Here is a 23,531-nt window from a genome sequence, read left to right on the forward strand (position 1 = left end):
GAACCACAGCCACACTTTACTACAAGCATTGGACTGTAGTACGAGGACAGTTTGAATGGTATTTCCCTCCCTCCCCCCTAAATACACACTCCAAACAAGAAAGCAGACCAACAGTTTTCTATGACACAAGAACAGAACGTGAGTTTAGTCCTTCAGAACAAGCTGTCTGTCTCCATCAGGGTTGCAATAGCCATCTTGCACCAGAAATCAGCCCAGGTTTCCTTTTCCTTACCTTATTCCTGTTAGTTTCCAAGGACCTATCATTTCCCTAGTGGTTTCCGACCGTATTTTCTTCCAATCATTCCACTTTTCTTATTTCTTAGTGTTGCGGTGGTAGCCTAAATGTCTTTTTCTTCTTGTAGTTGCAGTTTTCTCGCTATTTCCCTGAACATCTGCAAGACAGCCCATCTGGGTTGACACAGTGTAAGATGAGGCAGACAGGCATTGCCGACAAAGGGCTCCTACTGCAGCAAGCGGGCTGTTGAAATCAGATGTTTTCTAAGACGTCTATGGGGACAAAGCCTTTCTTCTTCCCGCTGTATACTTTGATAAAGCCATCGTGTTCCTTTTCAGAAGTCACACAGATCTGAGTGCAAAGAAGGTATGAAACTAATAAACTCTTTGCCGTGATCAAATGACAAATTATTCCAGGCTATTTTTCAGATAGGTTAGACATCCTGCTAGTTACTTCTGTAAGTAGAACAATTCTTTTTTAGACTCTCACTGCTTTGATAAGAAACTCAAACTCATATATTTAGAGAATTAAATTTCCCTCTGCCTTCTTGAAGTGCCACATATGCATGAGAGACATTAAAATCTTTAAGAACTTTGTAGTAGATCAAAGATTTTGAAATTTGAATTATGACTTCAGCCTACTGTCATGATTATGATTTAGCTCTCTGTGTATGAGAGGATTGGGTGTTTCAGATCATGAGCTAGCTGGCTCCCTCAACAGCTGGTGGTGAAAAGGAATCAGATGCCAAGGTGGGCCACTTGTAGCAGCTGATCTGCATGCAAGCATATTCTCTTTTGCATGTTTAAGGAGCCCAGATACTTCTCAGATGAGCAGTGTGTTATGTTATTTACCCAGCCCTTGCACCTACAGGTGCCTGTGCCTGTTTTGGATACCAAAGTATTTGATCTGAATCCAGCTCTACAAGTGTGTTTGCACAACACCTACTTTGAATGTAGGCAATTATCGTGAAACCATATGGTCTTTACAACAGCACAAACACTGCATCAAGGTAAAGGTTTGTATTTCCTAAAGACCTTTGTGATCTCAAGAATCTCCACTTCAGGGCCCATCCTGAGTCACTGTTGGTTATAGCCAAGCCATTTGGCAGCCTAGTGTCACTGGTACTTTAGACTGGGTGCTTGAGCACGGAGCCACACAAAATAATTGTTTTCAAACATTTGTGCCAAGGATTTGTTTGTTTCCTACTATCAAACAAGGTTAAAAAAATAGCTAGAAAACTGATGGTTCTATTGAGACCAACTCACTGATTTCTCTTGATGTCAGTGCCAGGTTTTCAGTCCTCTGTTTGGTCTAACAATCACAAAGGTTCTGTCTGATAGATATTTACAGTGTTTAATTACAATAATTCAGAGGGTATGAAATGAATAAAAATGGCTCTAAAACGTCCCTGGCTAAATGCATTACAGCATGACTGTTATGGACGGGTTATACCTAAATACAGCATCTCAATCCTGGACCAGTTTGTCCTCCTGCTGTTACATACATAAAATTTACTAGCAACACTGATGCTGCCAGAAAAATGAAAGACCATAAGAAGGAAATGAAGCTGTTTCATATTTGTCACCTCCAGAAGTGGTCCAGTCTCTGTACCTGCAAACAAATTTTGGAAAGCAAATGGACTCCTTAATTTTCTTACTTAGGCTACCTACTTAACACTAACTGAACTGGATTCCTAGGGCAGAATGACTGAGCACACATGCACTTAAAACTGACATGCAATTAAAAAAATAAGGTAATGTTGTTTGGGCTAAATCACACAGAAAGCGTGGGAGAGGTATGGAATAGTTTAGGTTCTGCTGCAAAAGAGCCAAGATCATTTGTGTCACGAATCCCTCGCACAGCAGCTGCTCCCTCTCCAGTCACATCACCATTCGAAGCAGAGAAGTGTAAAGCACATGTACACAGAAAGGTGTTTCTGACTACTGCTAGATTTTGGTCCATGTCTTTGAGAAAGACTATGAAAATTTCAATAAGAGGAAAAAAAAAACCCTGCAAAGAAGAACCAAACTAAGGATAGTGAAGCATATCCAAGCGTGGGAAAGAGCATCTTAGTTGAAAGATGCCCCTTCTTGGTTGATCCCTGATGCTGCGTGGGAAAACGAGCCTTTGTAGCTTCTCTATAAATAAACCTGGCTGGTTAAAAGCAACGCTTGACTCTAACACTGTGCTTTCCTCCTAACTAAAGATGTCCTCAAGACCTCTATCTTTTTGCATGGGTGAAAGAAACCCCAAAAGCAGTCAGATCTCCAGAAGAGACCTCCAGCAGGTCTGCACTGCTCAGTTGCCATGCTGCATTTCTTGCTTAACCTCTGGTCCTGTGCTGAACATATTGCGAGAACAGAATGCTTTTCCCTGATGTCTTGTACTGTCAGCAGAATGATTTGTGGACAAAAGAAAATTACTAAGCGTTCCAAACACTGGTTTTCCTTATATTTGGAGGGAAAAAGGATGGCAGATTTGGGTTTTTTTAGAGGGTTTTTTTTTTGGTTCTGATGTTGGTGTGAGTGCTCCTTGTTATCAGTGGGAATGCTCTGCTATAGCAATGGCTTTAGATCTTCACTGGGCATGAGAAATACAAGGCCTTTCTGTAAGAACTTCTCTCATTCTGCATACTAATACACTGATCTGAATTCTCCCAAATTCCAGCTGAAATTCTCTTGCATCAATACACTAAGCCTTGCATGTGCCAGCCCCATGCTGGCAAAGTTTTTTCCCATTCCTTCCCAAGGAAGGGAATGTGTGGGGGGCAGAGTGAGTTTGGCCACAATATTCCACACTTTCCTAATCCTAAATGACCCAGGAGATCCTCTGGGGCTGTGGCAGCTGCTGGAGCTTTGCAAAACCCTGGAGCTGCTCCAAATTTCACAGTTTCAGAAGAGAGGGAACCAAACACCATCTCTGGTCACTTTTGTCCTCATCACCTTTTGTAAGCGCCACCATGGATTTAACCCACAGGTTGCAGCCTTGGAATTTGGCTCCTGACTTTCTTAGGTGAGTGTAAATCAGGAGTAACCCCAGATAAGTGCGTGGTGGTATCCAGTGTTTTGGACTCCACCTGATTAATCAGCTGTCACCGAGGTCTAGGCCTTGTGACAGATGGCAAACTTGATAGTTGTGAAGGCACAAGGTGCCACAGCTACCATCAGGAGATCACAGTTTTCAGTATCAAATTGGAAACTGCTTAAAATGCCACCTCTCAGGCTGGCATGTTTTGTGGGGGAAGGCTGCTGGGCTGACAAAGTAAGTGAGGCAGTGAGCAACCATTCTACAGTAAGGTTGGTAGCAACACAAATGGAGACAGTTTCCCCCCTGCCCTGCACCCTGAAGAGGTCAGTAGTGGAGTAAGCCACAGGGTAAGAAACCACATCTGAGGCTATTCCTCAGTCATCAAGTGATCTGCAGAAATAGTTGATTGTGGGATCTAATACTATAAAGTCACTTCCCCATTCTTTATTCTCATTTTGTTTAAAAAAAAATCCCCATAACTCTGAAAACAAAACAAACAACTGTTTGGATTATGACTGTTGTCTGAACTTGTCAACATCCGCCCTGAGGATTTTATTATCCGTCAGTCAGCCCTGAGCAGATGGGGAAGATGAGCAATTAAGAAATGATCCTTTAAGCTACATGGTCATTAATACTCTCCTGTTCTTCTAAGTCCTGTGCTTTGAATCTGGGCTCAAGTGCCAAATTCTCTTTGTCCAGGACAACTTCGAACTTGCTCTAATTTTCTGCAGCTATCTTTCATTTATCTTCTCTCTCCCATCTATTCAACCCATCTGTCAGCCACAGACTGGTTCTGATGAAACAGGAATTTGGTTATGAGGACAGTACAGTTTCAAGAGCTGTCCTGGAGCCTGCAGACAGTGCCAGGTCAAGAGGTCTGAAAGCTCAAGTCTTCTGTTTGTCTGTAAGAGTGACAGCACAGGGACATAGAGAGCATCTGCTGCTGCCCATGCACTGAAGCTCTTGCCTATGTGAGCTTTGTGGATGGAAATTGTAAGTAGTTCAGTTTTTACCCATTCAGCCACAGTGCAAATGATGATGGCAGGTTTTATATCAGCTGTTTCACTAGCTTTTGGACCAAAAACATCAGCCTGTATGGCACTTATTTAGTGTTTTAAAGATGACCTGGACTAAACTGCATGCATAGTGGGCTGTGCCCACGTTTTGAACTCTTCAAAAAATGTGTTTCACTCAGTGTCTCTGAATGAATGGAAACACCCTCTTCAGCAAGACTGACATCAATGTAAATCAGAAGTAGCTAGAAAAAGGCCCTTTTCCCCTTAAGCCAAGCTGTGAAGTGCAGCACTTATGGCTGGGGAGCATATAAAGAACCACACCACCACTTTCTGCACTGGGTTGTGTTTTAAGTGTTTCAGTCTGAATGTATAAGGCACCATGATGCAACTGATTTTCAAAGACAGCTGACTCATGCTCTTAGAAGTTCAGCTCCTTTTAGGGTATCCCAGGATGAAATATGTGCATAATTCCTAGGCAGCAAGGTGAAAAGCCAGGTAGCAACAAAGCACCCAGATTAATCAGAAGACAGAAGCCAGGTGCATCGCCTGGGGCTGGAGACCTGGGCTGCAATCCTGCCTGGTTGAGCCTAACCTTGGGGATGTGTTTAAGCCCATTCCAAGGCTCTCTTGGAGTGGCTGGATCAGACCTGCACATAGCTGCTAACACACATGTGCCTAAAAGTCACTTTTTTTTGAAATCTGTGTGACTGGGTGTTGGGGTAGGAGGGAATTTTGTCCCCTGAGCTATGGTGCCAAGGGGACAGCAAGGCTGACAGCTCTTGTTTGGAGGTTGTAGTCACCAGAACAGCAGCGGTCTATTTACAGTCACTGCAGAAGCTGCATGGGAAATGCTTTCTGTAACAAGGGTAGTTTACAACAGTGACATTTATAAAACACATCCATTGCAAAATGGATCTGTTGCACTTACCTTTATGTAAACTCGCAGTCCCCATTTGGATGAGACATAGAGTTTCTGATTGCCAGTCTTGTTACAAATGTCGTGGTTTGGGGTAATTTCTATTGCACAAGATCACTTGTGCAATTTAAAATAAATTGTGTTATTTACTCACAAAAAATCCAACTCTGAAGTGGTTTGTATTAGTGTGACCACAGACGTCAGAGAGGCTGGCACTGAAGGGTGTGAGTAGGTTATTTTTAAAGAGATTATTTCCTTTATTTAAGTAGGATATTTTAAGAGGAGTAAAAACAGACATTCAAACAATACATTATTATGATTTCTTTAAAAATAAGAATGACCAAAATGCAAGAAGCATTTTAAGAGATGCTTTTCTAAACACTGATATTAGATATATATTTTTAAAATGGTGACTGATATATCTTTATAAAATGGTGACTTTTTCTTTTGTGAAAAGAGGTCAAATCAGAGCCTGTAGCCATGCAAAGAAACATTCATATAATGTGTGGTAATGAATTTGAGTAGGCTAGAGCAGAAGTTACAGACTGGAGAAAACTTTATATATCAAAATGATGGTACAATCAACCAGAGTTGGAAATCATGCATCCTGTATTGTGTGTGAGACAGCTCAGAAGAGTGGAAAGCCACAGAAATTGGCTTGTTTTGGTCCCTCTGTTAATTATCTTGCTTTACTGATGTCAGGAACTAGGTCTGTCTCCCTCCCACAGACTCCTGATTGAGCTTTTTGGTGCCCAGTTGTCTTCTGAATTTGTTTCAGGACCCAAAAATCTGTCAGTGAACTCTAAACTCTAAGATGCTGATGTCTCTGAACTAGTACACTTTTTCCTTCCCAGGCTGGGTTTTATACTTCATAATGAAATTTTCAAGGGATCCTTTGTTCATGCATATTGCTCAAGACGGGTGAGCAAATTGTGCTGTTTTTCCCCTTAGTCCTCTCCTTGAGCATTAGTTTCGCCAGGAAGGTTTGCATGAAACTGAAGCTCAAAATGTTATTCCCAGGGCATGAAAGTGGGAAGTGATTCCAGAGAAAGCCCTCATCCACTGTGCTTCAGACTTTGAAAATACCTCTGCTTTCCTGAAAAGGCTTTTCTTAAGGTATTCCTGTGGCTTTGTTGATGTGAATATATTGCCTTTTGCCTTACAAGAGTAGACTCTACCAGGGAATATTCAGATAAGGCACAAAGGGGACAGAGAACTGCAGTATAAACTGTGGATGGTATCGAGCAATATACTGAAAATTCATATTATTGTCGCTGGCTAAGTTTTTTCTGTTGGTATATCATCCTTGCCTTTGCTGTCAGAATAGTTCTGGACTCTCATTAGACCCTGCAGAATTTGACCCAGTGAAGTAACAGTATAAAATGGAGACAATTTGCTGTACCACAGTCAGAAGAATTTATTAGACCAGTTAATGAGTTTTGCTAGCTAAAGTGAGACTTGACAGGAATTTGTAGTAATGAATAATCTCCCTTTCTTGCTAATCTGGAACAGTGCTTTGCATGTAGTACACATATTGTGCTCACAGCACTCTGGACACTGTGCTCAGAGACAGTTAAAACAGCTGGTTACATCCCACAGAAATCCCCAAATAGGAAAAAAAAAAGAAAGAAAAGAAAAATAATTTTGCCAAACTTTTCCCAGAGGTCCCATTCAGACAGTGGGTTTTGTTTTTTTCTTTTTATGCGTACCCTATTGCACTCCTCTCTCTGCTTCATACAGAAAACAACAGGGAAATAAAGGACAGAAAATAAGAGAAATGGCTGAAGAAAGAAGAAAAAAAAAAGAATTTGGAAATACACAATAAAATTTTAAAGTAAAAACTTCCCAATAACAATTAAAATGTTTTTCACAATAAGAGCTGTTCCACAATGAAGGCAAAGCTGTGCTAAACATTGTGTTTAAGCTGTGCTTAAACATTGTGCTATTCAGGCAGTGACCTCCATGGTGGGCACAAGTCCCACAGGCTGGATTTGGGAGTCCTTGTGCTCCTGTCCCCATGCTGCTGCTAGAAGTTGGCCCTGCACAGACCGCCAGTGCTCACTGGAGGCTACTATGGGGGGCTCAATCCCTGTATGGAAGGACAGTGAGAAGCAGATGAGTGTCCGTGGCTTTGCTGTGACTGTCTGCCTGGAAATTACTCAAAATGCCCTTGAAGCTACTTGAATATCCCCTTTTTGCATAAATTGTGCAGGGGTGGAGTGGTATCTGGTTGCTCCACTCCTTTCCTCTCATGTTTCTGCATTCATGTTGTTGTTCAGTCTGATCTATGCCCCTGTTCTACACCAAATACTTATTTCTTTCTTCCTCTAAAGCCTCTCCCACATGGAGTGGGGACCTGACAGCATTCACATTCAACCTCAGCAATTGTGTGGGATTGAGATAAAGCTGAATAAGTTTGCTAAAAAAGAGCAAGCAGTAGAGAGACAGGATGGACTCATCCCTTTCTTTACCTCCTGCCCTACCAGAGACAATGACGAGCTCCCGATGGCAAGCTCCTCTGTGAGCCTATTATGAAATTGGGACAATAGGAGGCCCTTGTGTTTAGATGAAGCTCCCAGACCTGTCCACTTGGAAACTAGGCTCTCACTGTTTGCAGCAGCAGTACAAGATCCTCTTCTAACAAAGAGTATCTGGTATGCCTGAAAACGAGAAGCTTTGCCCTTGCGTATTGCTTATACTAGAGCACAAGGGGTGCAAAAAGGTCTCATTACGCTTCTCTTTGGTAATAATTTTTCCTCTGTGTGCACAGATATAAACAATCAAAAGAGGTGCTGGGTCCAAAAAATTTAAGCACCTGCTCTGTTTCTAGCAACTTCAGGGCTGCCCAATGTACTATGTGCACAGAGGTTAAAGTATATTCAGGTTACTGTACTGCTGTGCCTTTCTCGAAAAGCTGTGTATACGCAAGGATTGTTAGCACTTTTATGTTTTGCTATGCCATAAGATAGCAGCCACACAGGTACAAGTTAACATCGTCCATCAGTGGAATGAAGTGTTTCAGAAGTTTTGTGTTAAAATCCTATAGCCACGAAGTCCATCCTGATGCTGATTTCTGCTCTACTTTATTAAAATCAGTGGCTTTTCAGGCACCATAAGGCAAAGAATTTCTGGTGATGTGACATCAACTGTCAAAGGAAAGGAAATATCTGATGAGGTGGAAGAACATTGGGCTTCACAAGATGCAGAGAGAAAAATGTAGCTTTCTATTTCATCCAAGTGTCAAAGAACCCAGGCTGTGTGTCACCCTTCATCAGCCACCCTCCTATTTACATGCGCTTGTGCCACAAACCTGACTGTCCCTTAATGGACGTTTTGAGCCCTATCCTTCTCTTACTTTACTTCAGCAAGCACTTATACTTGACAGCTGGATGTATGAAACGTCTGGTAAAAACTCAAAATCACATTCAAAATCAGACCAAAGACACAACCCATGGCTTCTGCCTTGTGAATCCACCTGAATGACACAAAGTAGAAGGAGCTGCTGAAAGTACGAGGGGGGAATGGATCCACAGAGTCCTCACTATACATGGTGTACTTTAACTCACAGCAGCAATTCTAGTTTAGAGTGTAAGTGGTGACACAAGCAATTAATGATTAAAGATACTTTGCAACTGGTGAATAAGAGTTAAATTTAAGATTTACAGGTTTGTTTGGTGCTATCTTAACTCTGGTCCTGCTGAGGCCAAAACACTGAGCTGTGTTTAGATCTTTAGACAAGGTAAAGTCTCAGGAGGGAGCCACTATCTTTTATTAGATTAGCTTTCATAGTGAGGAGAAAAACAACCCATTTTTCAGGCACACAAAGTCTACCTTTAAGACTGTGTTCTTCGGGATGTCCCTCTGAAGTCAGTAAGATAGTGCATAGTATGTAAAGTATCTTTAGGAAAGTCTGTAAGACTGAAAATTTAGGCTATGTCAGGCAGGGATTGTGTTCTTGTACATGGCAAACATTGTTCTGAACTAGTTAATAGAGACTATTACCATGCAAATAATAAATCTTGTAGTAAAATTGCAGTGCACAGCATCTGTCTGTGTTCATTTTGCACAGTTTTCCCACCAATCATTGGTCAGACTGGATACTCAAGTCTGGTGGGGAACCGGCACAGGAGGACTTACCTGGTTCTCTTTCAGAGTTATCTGTCCCTGTTCCTTGCAGCCAATGAATGTCCTGATACACCTGTAAATCTTCTCATCATGTTGCACTTTTTGAACAAAGTTAGCAGGAAAAAATCCAGTTCTGTCATCAATTTTCCCCTATGGAGAAAACATATTGATAGAAGAATGTCATTAACACTAGTAGCTTTAATACAAGTTCAGTAATGAAAAGAACACATTTTTTCCCTTTGGAAGTAAAGCAGATGATAGATATAAAATAATTAGCATATACCTTCCACCAGTCTTCATTGGAGTCTTCCAGAAGAGTGATCATATCTCCTGGCCTGTAATTAGAAGAGAAGTAGATTAAGATGGCTCTGAATCGTTATGCTGCATTAGCTTCCACAATTACCTTCTAATAGGAAGGTGGTCATTCCTTGGTTATTTTATCTGAGCATAGACAGAAGCAGCAAGTTTTTCTTAAGTCATACATGGTAATGCAGAAAAAGTCTCTCTACAATGGGGCTAGATCTTTATTTTGAGACAACATCTGTGAACGGTGTTTTTTGCTTCCTGTTTAATAAGAAGCAAAATATATTTAATAAAATACAGTCCCTATTTGTTACAGGCATTATCTTGTTACTTAAGACATTTCACATTGTTGGGACACACTACTTTATCATCTGTGTTTTCAAGCTGTGATTGCAGAAGAAAGGCAGCAGGAAAATAGTTCTATTTAATTGACAAAGGCAATTAGTCAGCAGGGATGTGATTCTGCCCAGGAAAGTATTTTTTATTTGAATGGGACATATTTACCTTTATAATGTGTGGTGCAGGGCTGTAATTGCTAAGTATCAGCATCCAGCTGACTAGTTCCAAAGCAGAACTAGGAGAATAATTCGTTTGGAAATGCTAACAGCTAAATGTGCTCAGCTGATTTTGAGCAGGTAGTTGAACAGTTATTTGACTTCCTTCCTCCCATTGGTAGCACTTTATCATGTTATTATGTAATTACAATAGCACCACATTGTAGAAAGCAAGTGACAGCCCATTTCCAAATGGATTAACCTCAGAAAGCTCTGCCTGCTTGATAAGAGGCATTTCTTTGATCTTAATAAAATTAATGGTTGACCCCTGATTATTCTGCTTTCCCTGCATACCCTGTTAGGCTCAATGTATTGTTGAGATATTAGCACAAGAGCTTGCAAATGCATCTGACGCATGTGATGGATAATGGGTCCAATTTAATGGGCTCTGTTGGAGCACACATGTGGACATGTCTAGGATGCAGCTGGAGGTAGGAGTGGTGCTGGGCCACTGCTGTTCAGTGGTTATTACTGCTGCTGAGAACTGAAGAATCAGCGATTTAGTCTCTTAACACTGCACAATCTGAACCAGCATTTTATATCTTTCACAGGAAGGCATTATCAATAGGGCAAACAGGGTAGGATTTTCCTCAACCCTTCCTCAGGAAGCTGTTGCAATGTGCTTGGATTAATTAAATGTTGCTGAGGTGAGAAAGGAAGCTAGAGGAAAAGGACAACTTGCTATCTCAGTGGTAAAAGATTTCTTCCATGGGAAGGGACATCTGAGTCCCTTATTCTAGTTAATATTTAATAGAAAATACTCAAAGAGGTTTTGAGGGAGTCCATCTCACCACTTCAAAGTGAATAGGCTGTAACATCACTGAAGCCCTTACACTGCAAGTAAGAACACTTTCAACAAGAAGGCTCTAGAGAGCCCCATCCTCCAAATACCCTTCAGTCTAGTTATTAGAAAAATAATTTTAAAATAAATAAAATATATATTTATTTGGCTGTCAGAAAAAAATGGCAACTGAACCTAAAGTCTCACCATGTCAGTGGTCTGAGGACTGAGATTTTTAGATTCAAGACCTGCAGATTTTGCTTTCTGATTTTTTTTTACCACAGAGCTAACATAGATGTCTCTAATCTCCAAAAAAGCTTCCAAATAGAAGTCCCAGCTGGTCCTATGTTATTCTTGCTTCCTAGACTTAGGCTGCTAATCCCCGAAAGGAGACAACTTGCTTGGAATTTACTACTGGATGAAATCACTCTCAGGTCTCATCTTTTTCTTTTGAAATCACAACCCCAGATAAGTTGTCTGCTCTGCATTAGCGTTCTAGATTTCAGTAGGTGGCAAGATAGGTGCTCATCAGTCAAGAACTGGCCAGACAACCAGTGATGTTCATTGTAGGTCTCATACAAATATTCTGTTCTGTTTGATTCAATTTGATTCAATTCAGGTTGATTTGATTCGTTGCAGTGTCTGGGGGTAGCTGCCTCCAGGACTCTCTACTTAATAAGAAGAATAAGAAGAATAAGCATATTACTGGAATGTCCTAATTTACTTGTGCCAGAGCTTTGGAAAACTGTCTGGCTGCTTCTGCTGTTTTGGAAGAAATCAATGTGGCAAATACTAGTTGCTGCTGAAATCAGGACTGGCACTGCTCTGCTGCGTAACCTGCCACCCATTGAATACACTCAGAGTTGAGCTGAGATAAAAAAAAAAAATCTTCCCTATCTCTTCTTCCCAGCTCAGCTCCTTTCCCTGCTACTTGCCTTCATTTTGTTAGGGCTGATCAGTGTCCAGCTGGTCCCTGACTTGGGTTCCCAGAAGAGTTCTTGTCAGTCTTGATGACATTGCTATGCTGAACCCATTGCCAGCAACTCAACTAAGTTAAATGAAAATTCATGCAACTGAGCTGAATCTTGGCTGGCTCTGCAGTGACCAGACAACATTATTCACTATTTGAGGTCCCCTATGAAGCGGTGTTAACCTATGTATTACTATGTATTACTGAATTTCTGGCCATGGGACAAACAATGCTGCTGTAGCTGAGTAACACCAGCCTAAAACCTGGCTGGTGTCTCTGGAAAGAGCCTGTTTGTCATGACAGTTCAAGTTGCAGACCACAGGTTGCTTTTTCCTCCTATATGAGGAACAGAAGCATTCTGCAGAGTGATGTGTTTTCTGGATTGCTATTTCTTGATGAGGATGGTAGTGCAGTGCAAGCTTGTCTGAGCAGTGTTCCTCTTCATGGAACAAACGCTCAAGCTGAAATATGCCTCTAAAGAAGCACAATGCAAAGTGGAATCCCTCAAGCAGAACAGCTGGCGAGTTGCACTAAAAGTCACCATACCTTCTGGTTATTTCCTGAAGAGCTGACATTCCTAAAATTATGATCAGGAAATGCCAGCAAAGCAGAATGATAGGGAAGCTTGTAATTTCTGTCTTATATCCCACCCATTAGTTCCAGAGTGATAAGAAGGCACAGCTGAGAACAGGAAAAAGGCTTTTGGTGAAGGAGATGCTGATGAGAGGGGCATTTCTTTGGTAATTCCCTAAATTCTGTGGCATGTGCATGACTATTTTGATGTAGGGCATGCCTTGAAAAGAGCTGACACATTTCACAAGAAGAGCTCTAGCAAGACCGTGCAAGATGTGAGTCATATGAGTGAAACTAATTGTACTAGAATAAAAGATGTCCTCTCACTTCAGTGGTCTTGGATTAGACCTTGCAGTGCTAGTAACTGATGCAGAACTGAGAAAGGAAATGTTAAAAATTATAATTAATAAGGTTATTTTGCAAATATCAGAATGCATCATTCTCATGTGCAAACACTGCCATCGAGCAGCTGGAGATTGTTCTCTTTTGTGAGGGAAAATCAAACAGGACTGGTAAAATGTTCAGCTTTAGCATGAGAGCTGGTGAGGAATTCCTAGTTAAAAACTTCTGGTTAAAAAAATGAAGCAACTGAAAACCAAGAATTTTCTACCTGAAAGCTGTCTTGCACCTAAAGTGATGTGATTTTGAAATTTTTTATCTATCATGTCCTTGCCAAAACAGTTGGCCATCAGCTTTTTATCTATGAGAATATCTTTGTATCTACAAGTGGATAGTTCTATGAAGAGTGTTTAGTACAAACATCAGAATGAACCCTTCCTCTCCCCAAGCCATATACATGAGCCTCAGTTTGCAGAGGTCAAATCAACTAATAAATATTTTGGGCGTTTACCTCATCTCCAAGTCTTCATTTTCTTGTGGTACAAATTTGTACAAGGCAACATAGGTGTTCATTTGTAACGTGCTTTTATAAAATGGTCCCTTTAAGAAAAAAGAGAAAGAGAAAATGTAAATATCTGTCCTGGACAGAAATTTGGTTCACTTCATTAGAGACTGAGGAAACAGAGCCTGATCTTCCCATAAATGGGCTGGAATCATCTCACTGCTTTCACACCTTGGAAGACTATGGCCCAGATACACTGTGATCCACTAAGACCATAACTACCTTCATTCAGAAATAAGATTCTCTGAAACTCAAGAACAAATTCCAGGTTTCAAAAAACACAAGCAGAAATTTGCACAAATTGGTCTTTTGGGTGAGATCTTAAAAATGAGTCTGCATTTTGCTCTGTGTTAATGTATGACTCTTACAAGCCCAGTAATATATAAGTGGCACTGTATAAGGTGTCTGTTTTACAGTCCTCATTGTGGATGGAGCTAAAGTTGCACAGTGCACAGGTCCAAAAAACAGTGTGGGGAAATCACTTTCTTAATCAGAAAGCTGCTTGCACGGGGCTTCCCACAGAGAAGACTGGCTACTTTCTCTCTTCCCTTTCTCCACTGGTAATCTGGAGGGAAAATAAACCAACAAAACACCTAAAGAAACCCCCAAATAACTTTCCAAATCAAATCTGTGATTTTTATGTTACTACAGTTCTACTGTAATGACATGGCCTCCCCACTGGATCTTTTGTGTTCACAATATCAATTTGTAACAAACAGAAGAACATAAAAGGGACCATAATGGGTAAACCAAAGAGCCATCCAGTCCTGTATATTGTTTCCAACTGTGGCCAGTGGCACAGAAAAGGTGTAAGAGCATGGTGCTCAGATAATGATGCTTCTCCAGAATAGTGCCCCATCAGACCTACTCGAGGTCCTCAGCTATCCATAAACACAAGCCTTTTGTATGACTTCTCATTCCCATTGCATTCTCATAAAATTCATGCCCATACCGAGGAATGTATACTTTTTGGTTCTTCTCCAAAGTGTTCTGTGCCATTTTCGGAGTATGTAAACACTGAAATAAAGCAAACACATGATATTTTAGGAGTAGTTTAAGATACCTTAATAGGATCACTTCTATTTTGTTAATCTCTTCCCTTTTCCCATTACCTTCTTTGATCTCTTGTGCTCTCCTCTGAACCCTTCTACACCCCCAACAAAACCAAATATATCACTGGCACATGGCGTAAAACAACCTCTGTCCTGAAGAATTTACAATCGTAACAAATAAACCATATATACAAGTACAGCACTTGAGAATAGAACCTAGGGTCCCTAACTGAATTACTATTTTAAAGTCCAGCAGCCTTTCCACTACTTCAATGCTGTATTTTCATGTTTAGGAGGAGCCGTATTTCCATTTAAAAGCACCCGCAAAACCTGATGACAGGAAGTTTGTATGCAAAACCCCTTCTTCCCCCTCTTTGACTCTCTATCTCTAATTGTTTTGTTAGCCTTCTTTGATCTCTCTCTCTAGTAGTCTCTGCCTGGGAGGTACTGGATGGGTGCCTCTCTCTCTGATTTTATAGGAGGTACTTGAATTGCTTTCAAATCAGGATGGGTTATATGAGACACAGGCCTGTATGTGTGAAAAATTGCTTGTAAGTTACTAAATCAGAAACTCACAGAATAAGACCAGTCACAGCACCTAACATACTTGATATCTAATGAGTTGGAATTGGTATCTAACCTCCACTGTAATTGCTTCATGAGCTGACTGATGCCTGTCCTCGGTTCTTTTGGTGGCTTTATTACATTGATTGAATTCTCCCTTCACACTTTAAGAGTTACCTGGTGTTTCTTACTTCTGGATAAAGTCTAAATACGATTGTAATAGCTGGAGTCTTTGAGCAGCTAGAACCATCAGCATTGTCTCCCAGCATTTACCTCTGCAGGTGTTTTGAGAAGAAGCTGAATTTTGTAGTCTCTAACAATTTGGAAATCTCCAAAATGGTAATAAGTAGTAAGCTGATTGAACGCATTTTCTTTTTATTTCTCTGTGACACAGTTACATATGTTCAGGGGAAAGAAGGTATCAGAGAACATAAAACTGCTGAATTTCTTTCCCTCATAGCTCTTACACTTGCACACCCTTTCTTCCATTAATGCATATTTCTGCTGCTATTCTACATTGTAAATGGCAACCAAACAAAGAGTCTTTGAGAATTTTTATGAGTGAAATAATAAGGTTCCTTGGTAGTAGTGAGTTGCACTTAGACACTGAAAAAACATGGTTTTCTTATAACAAAGACAGGTAATGCATGAGAAAGATTTTGTACAAAGTGACATGCATCCATGAGCACACACAAGCACATGTTCACTGATAAAATTTAAGACATTATTGCAGTCATGAAGTCATGAAGTCCACTGTGTGAATGTGAAGACAGCCTGTGAGCTGATACCTGCAGCACTTAACCTGAAAATTCCCCAGGTTGTGTCCAGGTGGTCTGACTGCAGCTGACCTGGGGTGCTTCACCAAGTCTTGTTGTAGAGGAACTCTGACCCTGCAAATTGTCATGAGCACCAGAGGGAGAACCTTAAAAATAAAATTGATTTCCCACATCTTCTAGTATAGGAGTATATGCATATCTGACATCCATGTAAAAGGGATGTAATATGCTGCCATCACAATCTGTCACTGTTTAAGCCTTACTCAAATTGCTATGTTTTGTTTTTTGCATCTAGAGGAAAATTACTTAGGGAGGCAAACAGCAAAAGTTCTGGTGAATAATGGGTTGGGTGACCAGGAACATTTTGGACTTGCAGAAAGTCATTCACCAGATAAAGTAGAAGTATTTCAGCAGCATGTTTGGAGTAATTTCTGCTTGGTGACAGAAAATAAAGCTGAGTTACTAATGTACAGCCTCGTAAGCTGTGGACCTGACCCAGCAGATGGGGAGGGAGCTGGAGTGTATCCTTGTGTTTGCGGATAATTGCTCACCAAACCTGGGTTTGCAGGGAACACATCCCGTATTTGACTCGAGGGGAAAGTACTCAAATCCCTGTTGATAACAGGCTCATACACATCACTTAAAGTATATTTTGGTTTGTGGGACTTTTGTTACAGATGGCAATTCACAGCAGTGAAGGAGTATAACTGGCTTAGAGGAGGCTGAAGGGCTGGAAATTAGGTATGCCCTCTTACAGTTGTAAACTAGGAAGCTTTGCTTCATAGTGTGTGTGCCAGTGCCTGAATGAAAGCATCTTCCCTTGAAGTTGTTGTCATAGAAGTCTATAGAAGTGATTAGACGTCCACACGTGTGCTGGGTCCTTCCACCTTTCTGCAGGCTGTGTCTTTTCCACTGTTACCCTTTAAGCAAAGAGTTTCAAATGTACATTTTCCTAAAATCTTATTTGCAGAAGCCAGTTTTTTAACTGGAACAACAACAAAAAAAAGGACTGGGATGGACCTGATTCATCAAGGCATTAATGTGGAACTGCCTGCTAAAGAGGCAGTGGACAACTGAAGAAAAAGGAGTGGTGAATCACGCTGTAACAACATTCTGAATTTACTTTGTTAAATTTTTAATCTCTGTTTAGCTCATCGTCTCTAGATATTACTAGGAGGCACTTGAATCGGAAGCCCATAGAGGTAGGTAGTTCACATCTCCACACAACAGAAATCCCTCTGTTTTCATATTTGTTTGCCCTAGCAGCAGCAGACAGAAAAAAAAAGCAGGGATTCTTATAGTCTGAAAAGGATTTTACCATTTCCATAGCTTGTACAAACAGTGCGGGCAGTTTATTAAAAATCTACCAAGGGAAAATTTTTGGAGTGACTGATGCATAATTTATAACCTGAGCCTCTGAAGGACGGACTGTAAAAAAGCCAGTGCTGATCAAAGGAATCGTTAATGTGCCGCGGAAGTTATTTGGAGATTTGACACATGCTGAGTTTTTAAACTAATCTCTTTGAGCAAGTTCCTTGAATGCCTCTCAGTGCATTAACTGAATGCAGATCTCAGAGAAAAAAGTTTCTTTGGGTTTCACACAATAAAAGTAAAAGTTCTCTGAAAACTCAAGCAGGGCTAAATTAATCTCAGGTGGACAGGATTAAACAATGTGAAGCAGACTGAATTCTTTATCTTTAACCAGGTCAGGTCAGCCTGCACTTGCAAGACAGAAAGCCTGAAAAAATTGTCAGGAGAAAGCAGATAACATAGATGAGATGTTCACAAGTACAGAGGGAGGAAATGATAGAACATAGTGAGAAGTGATAGGACCAGAAAGGGAGAAAAAGAATAAGGAGGTAGCATAAAATGGGAATGGACAGCTGAAGCTGGCATTTCACCTACATGAATTGCTAACAGCATGTAAGGAGCACTGTGAGTTTAACAGATGTGATTTATTTTTGTAGTGTACATCTTATGTGAGATTCAGGAAAGAACCTTTAGGTGCTGTTAGAGAAGTTGCTCTGATAGTTTGGACCTGAAGTTTTACTTAGGGCTCCAAAGCCATTTGCAATTATTGCTTCCCTCACCATGAGCGAATTCAAGAACAGGGTCACAAACACTATCCCTCAGTGGCTGGGATTTCATTAGTAAGCTCTCCATTGGTATGATGGTCTTGAAATCCATTATACCAATGCTGTAAAAACATTACTTTTGCACAGCAAAGTAGGAATTGGGCTATTAATATTACTGGGCACATACCATAATTGTACCAAGAGGCTGCAATTACACTGGATATTTTACAGACATATTGCTATTGTACAATCCATTTCCTGTCCCAAAGAGGTTAGAGTATATAGAGACGTGAGACAAATTAAACATATGGAAGAGAAAGGAAGTAGTATTTTTGTTCCACTTTGCCAATGTTGAGCATTAAGGGATTATTTTACAGTCATGTTCATGAAGCATAGGAGATAAGGAATGGACTTGAACCTTGTCCAGTGTCAGGTCTGGCCATAACAAATAAAGAAAACTGGTGGCGTGGATTTCATCTGAATGGCAAAAAGCATTCCTCAAAGTCTTGCACCAACAACATGCCCCATTTATCTCCCGCTTTGAAAACCAGAACGCTGCTAAAACATGGGTATGCCACAAAAACCCCCCAAACTGAAATAGGTTGTATGCAGGCCTACACATCTGAAGATGTTATCCTGGCCTGGCAGCACTCACCACTGTTGCTCCGTTTCCGGCTTATGTCAAGGGTGCCTGCAGAACTATCGCCTTCCTCAGGAACTTCTGCCAGGTCAGCTGTCTGCAGGGACAGAAAGAGCAAATGAGATGGGATAAGCCAGAAAAAAGTGAGTGATGAGGTGAAGTAAGACCACACAAGTGCCCTTGAGGGATGTAGTACTTGGATGCTATCAGAGCAGAGCAAGTCAGCCTAATGGGATTGCAGAAAACATCAAATCTGATGATACACAACAAATATCTACGTCACAGGGAGCAGTGAAAGCCCAGAAAAGACTTCAGGCCAAGTTTCCAGTCTGAAGTACAAAATATTTCTGCAGTATAAAGTGAAGTGAAAGTTAAGGAACAAAGGATTATGTTAAACGATGCAGTTCTCTGTATAAAATAGAACGGACTTTGGGGATATTGTAGGTCCTGCAGGTTTACTAAATAGCTGTCTACAAAGGAGACTGGACATTAACTGAAACTATTGACTATTAATTTATTAACCCTGAATATATTATTCAATAAAATAACTGTAATGTAAGGGTGATTTTAATTCTATTATCATGCTGTGAAAGAAGGAGTTGGAGTGTGATTGAGTTGGTGATGATAGTCTTTAAATATCTGCCCTCACTTTCTTTTTAAGCAGTCATCATGGTTAGGGAAAACAGAAACCCAAATGTTGTTGTTAGAATTACTTTGATTTTTTATTTGTACCATATAAATGTCAATCATGATTAGGGACCCATTGTTCTAGGGTGCAGGAAAACGTGCGATGACATAATCTCAAGCCTCAGAAATATACTCTGCATAAGGCACCAGATTCCTTGGTTGGGTAGTCAGTTTCTCCATGTATAGACCGACAGGAACCAGGAGCTGCTCCAAACAACTCTGTCTGAATCTGACCTCACAGAACTGCAGTTTCTGAACTCTCCACACGTGACTTCTTTTGGGTAAAACATCTTTTACAACCACAGAAAGTCCAAACATTGAACTTGAGTCAGGTGCTCTCTCTAGTCTGAAAAACTGTAAATCCTTAAATGCTCCTAGGCTTTGTTTATTTATTGTTAACAGGATTTTAAGACCTATGGAAGGATTTAACTTCATTTTTCCATGACACTTTAGAACTACACTGTACACATAACTCTGTCCATCACTCTGCAGACCTTTGCCTGCGTTACAGGAAGAAAAGCCAAACAAGGAACATTCACTGCTTCTGTTCAGGGAGCACAAAATCTGAATTGCTTCACGGATTTGTATGGGTTTTACTGTCCTTTTACTAGTGTTGACAACAAAGATTTTTTTAGAAAGTACTTTGATAATTTTATTTCCCTTGTCTAGTACTTTCCTAGCTACTTCTCCATCCAATGATATTAATGAACAAAGAAGTTAAAAGTAGCTTTATGCCACAGGTATCTTGTGATTATGCTGTTTCCCTTGCTATTTTAAGAGCTTTCTACTTTACTGCCCTCTTACGCCTTGATTTTAGACTCAGGCTTTTGCAGGTCATGCTTATCTTGCATCTTGCACAAATGGGTCACGCCTGGATGAGAAGGCACTGCAATAGAAATGCTAACGCAGAGTCAGTGTAGAGCATATTTAGAGAATTCTAGTTGCTGGGGAGAGAAGGGAAAGACTGGCTTTGTTGAAATATTGAAGAATATTTATCAATTATTATTATTTATCAATATTTATCAATTCATTGTCACAGGCTGTTCCTCAGTCTTCATAGACTAGCTTCATAATTGCTGATTATCTTCGTATTTTGCCAGGTACAACTTCATATGGCATGTGCAGTGACTGTCTCTTCAGTATACACCTCATCCAAAACCTCCTGTAGTAACTTCAGTTACCTTTACTGATTTTTCAGTCACGACATGACACATGGTCTAACAGAAATTATAGAGGTACAAACCTGCTTTTGAGAGGAGCTGATCCACAAAAAACTAACAAGAACTGGAATCATTTACATCACCTCAAGTGACTTTCCATGTAAATGTGGGTTGCAGAAGCACATTTTTGAAGAAAGCAGTAGGTAGTAAATCTGGAGCATATGGCCACATTCTTTTACGGGAAATACAGAATCTGGGCTGAAAAATCACAGTGGGTGCGTCCACACTGCTCAGTTATGTTAAAAATACCTTGGCTAGTTCAGAGCAAGACGGTTATCTCTACTCTGCACAGAGACATGAACTGCAGTCCTGGAAGCTTCATAGCTGCAGAGGCAGAGCACAGCTCCTAGTCTAGTTGCCTTTGCTTTTAACTACCTTCAGCAAGAGCAGCTATGATTGTCTGACCTAAAGCAAGCCCTTGGACAGCTTGGGCATCACCTGCGAGGTGAAGTAGGATCCCAGCTGTCACCATGTCACCCTGGTGTCCCTGGTTTGGTGACCTGACAGAACCTTGAAGCACTCCCCAGCTCCCAGGACTGGGGAACAGCCCAGCTGCAAAGCCCCAGTGCTGCTGTGAGTCTGACAGCTGCATTGCTGCTGCTGCTTTGAGAGGAGCAGAGCAGCACAGAGGTGAAGACCACTGGGGAAAGATCTTAGTTCATATGTATCATTATCTGCACATGTACTGCTAGCTGACATGCTCTGGTGCATTTTAACCTGGGCTTTAGGGGCCCTGTGTCATATCCCTGTTCTGGTCGCTGGTCAATGCCTGCTTCTGGGTCACACATCACAGTTGTAGAGCTCCATGGCCCCATCATTTGGTTCAGCGTTGAGTCTGCCCCTGGTTTTTATCCTTGTCTCAATCCATGGGCTTTCACTGGCAGAAATTATGGTTTCACATGCCTGTTTATTCAGTTCTCTAATGTTTTCTATTTTCTCTACAGTGACACGTGTTATGTTCTCTTTCAGCCTTAAGACCCTGGAGAAATTCCCATAATGAACTTGCGTTCCTCATTCTACACCCACACCCACCTAGTTATGATCAGCTCCCTAGGGCAAACTGACACAGCATTCATGATTTCTACGCTTGAGTTCCCAGTCATAATTCAACATAATGCTTTATTGATTTAGAAAGCAATAATTACATTTGTAGAACTTCTGTTTCAAAGGAAATTAAATAATTGAAAGAAAGAACTGTAATCACAGTGCGACAGGTGGTAGAGTCACTTTGGCCTTTTAAAAAGAATGGAAATTACCAAATTCCTTTTAAGGCACAAACAAGGGTGGATAGAGGACATGTCCTTTAGTAACTCCATTAGAGATTTCACTTAGTTCTTGTTTAAATTCATGTGTTTTCTTTCCCATCTGACACGAATGGAGGTCTGTTTAGAGGCCACCTATACCACCTGAGGTTACAGTTCAGCCATGCGAGTAAGCATACATTTAAATGCCAGGAAAGTGTGGTACCAAACAAACAGATTTTAGCACAACTTTAAATTAAACATGTAAGTAATTGCTCTGAGGCCTGGAGACCAAGAGCTGTCATGTCTCTGTGCCTGGTGATTTATATTCTGAGGTGAGTGCAGGCGAGATCATCAGATAATGTGGGTCTGATTTGTGTTGGTTTTTTTTTGTGGCAGCGGGAAGGGAGTGGGGTGTTATTGTTAAACTAGGTACTTATTTAGCAAAGTCAAGGCTAAGGGAACTATCATTTCCCTTATCCTCCTTGTCCAGCTTTTCTGCCATGGTCCTGAAAAAGGGACTTTTATGATAGGTGAAAGCAAATGGCAAGAATTAACACAAAGGTGAAAATCTCCCTATCTGGATACAAACAGCTGAGCACACCTGCCTGTATTTGGGTCTTGGAGAGAGCAGTACGAATCTGCGATGCCCCACTTCTGAGCCTACACTGGGCAGGGGTGGTAGCGCTAATCCATTGCCTTGTTGCAGAAACGGTGGCTTAATTTTGGCTGGGCTTGTACTGTAGAGCTTACACTTTTAAATCTAGGCTCTGAAGGCTCCACCCCATCACTATCACTTGTATGAAGGGTAAAATGCCCATCACCACCAGCAGGCAGGATGCATCTACCCCAGTGTGAGAGTTAAACTCTGTTCCCCTTTCACACAGATCTGCAAAATCAAGATAATACCACTTCCTTTCCCAATCCAATAAAAAAGATCAATAATTTAATTTGTATTTTGCTCTTTTTCTCAAGAGTCATCTAAAGATACTTAAACCCCAAGTTTGCAAAACTAACTTGTTTTCTGGTCTCAATTTGGAAACTGTGAGTGAAATTACTTTTTAACAGCTTAAAATACAAGTTCTGTGAACTCCGACACAAACTTCTGTGATGAATATCTGTTGCTTGTCTACAAAGAAAATGTAAGAGAGATGTGGGATACTTACAGAGTTTCTATTGGGGGAGTCAGACCCACTTCCAGAACTGCCTTTTTTGGTTTTCTGAGCTAAGGAGGTCCCAAAGCGGAGAGTTTCATACACAGGGTCAACCTTATTTCCACAGGCTGCAACAGAAGGAGCAAAAAATGCATCAGTCCCTTGAAGATACTTCTGGTCATGTCCCTGCTCCACTTGGAGAAACACCTGTCTCTACCAACATGTTGGGGTGTATACTTAGAAACACAAGTTGAGAAACTATCCTGATAAAAAGTTTTTCCACTTAGTGGAATTGGCTTTTGCTAGCAATTTTCTGCCACCTCTCTGCTCCCATAATGATCATCCTCCTCTCATATAGGCTCTTTAGATCCCTACCATTGCCTTTTCTCTTTTCACCTACCATACTCCTTTCTCTAATCACCACCGACGCTGCCTACATTGAGGTAAGTGAGACAAACTACCAAGAGGCTTTCATCCATGTTTGCCGCCTGTTCCTACCACTCACCTCTTTGAGTACTCTCAACAGTAGAGGCTTGAAAGGAAAAACCCTGCACCATGCCTGAGAATCCTTGCAGTATGGGTGGGCCATCACCTTTATCTATCTACCCTCACAGTGCTATTACTTGGCTAGTTGGGATAAATGGGATGGTCTGGATATTCCTTGAAAGGTACAGACATCCTCACTGTGGGGCCATATTGTGTCCAGAGGCAGGTATGAGTA

At 41.0% G+C, this 23,531-nt stretch overlaps 1 protein-coding gene across 2 annotated transcripts in view; it reads right to left on the reverse strand.

Moving 5' to 3' along the window:
• Positions 1–487: 487 nt before the first annotated feature.
• The window catches only part of STAC (SH3 and cysteine rich domain), a 70,513-nt gene continuing 47,469 nt past the window's right edge, over positions 488–23,531 (reverse strand). For both annotated transcript variants that reach the window (XM_010184505.1, XM_010184504.1), the window contains 7 exons: positions 22,823–22,938; positions 18,524–18,605; positions 14,354–14,418; positions 13,351–13,439; positions 9,603–9,654; positions 9,332–9,469; positions 488–586 (listed from right to left, as the gene is read on the reverse strand). In XM_010184505.1, the coding sequence (XP_010182807.1) occupies positions 488–586; positions 9,332–9,469; positions 9,603–9,654; positions 13,351–13,439; positions 14,354–14,418; positions 18,524–18,605; positions 22,823–22,938 (641 nt within the window). The remainder of the gene's footprint in view (positions 587–9,331; positions 9,470–9,602; positions 9,655–13,350; positions 13,440–14,353; positions 14,419–18,523; positions 18,606–22,822; positions 22,939–23,531) is intronic.

The sequence above is a fragment of the Mesitornis unicolor genome, unplaced genomic scaffold (assembly GCF_000695765.1).
Source record: "Mesitornis unicolor isolate BGI_N332 unplaced genomic scaffold, ASM69576v1 scaffold1675, whole genome shotgun sequence".
Taxonomy (NCBI): Eukaryota; Metazoa; Chordata; class Aves; order Mesitornithiformes; family Mesitornithidae; genus Mesitornis; species Mesitornis unicolor.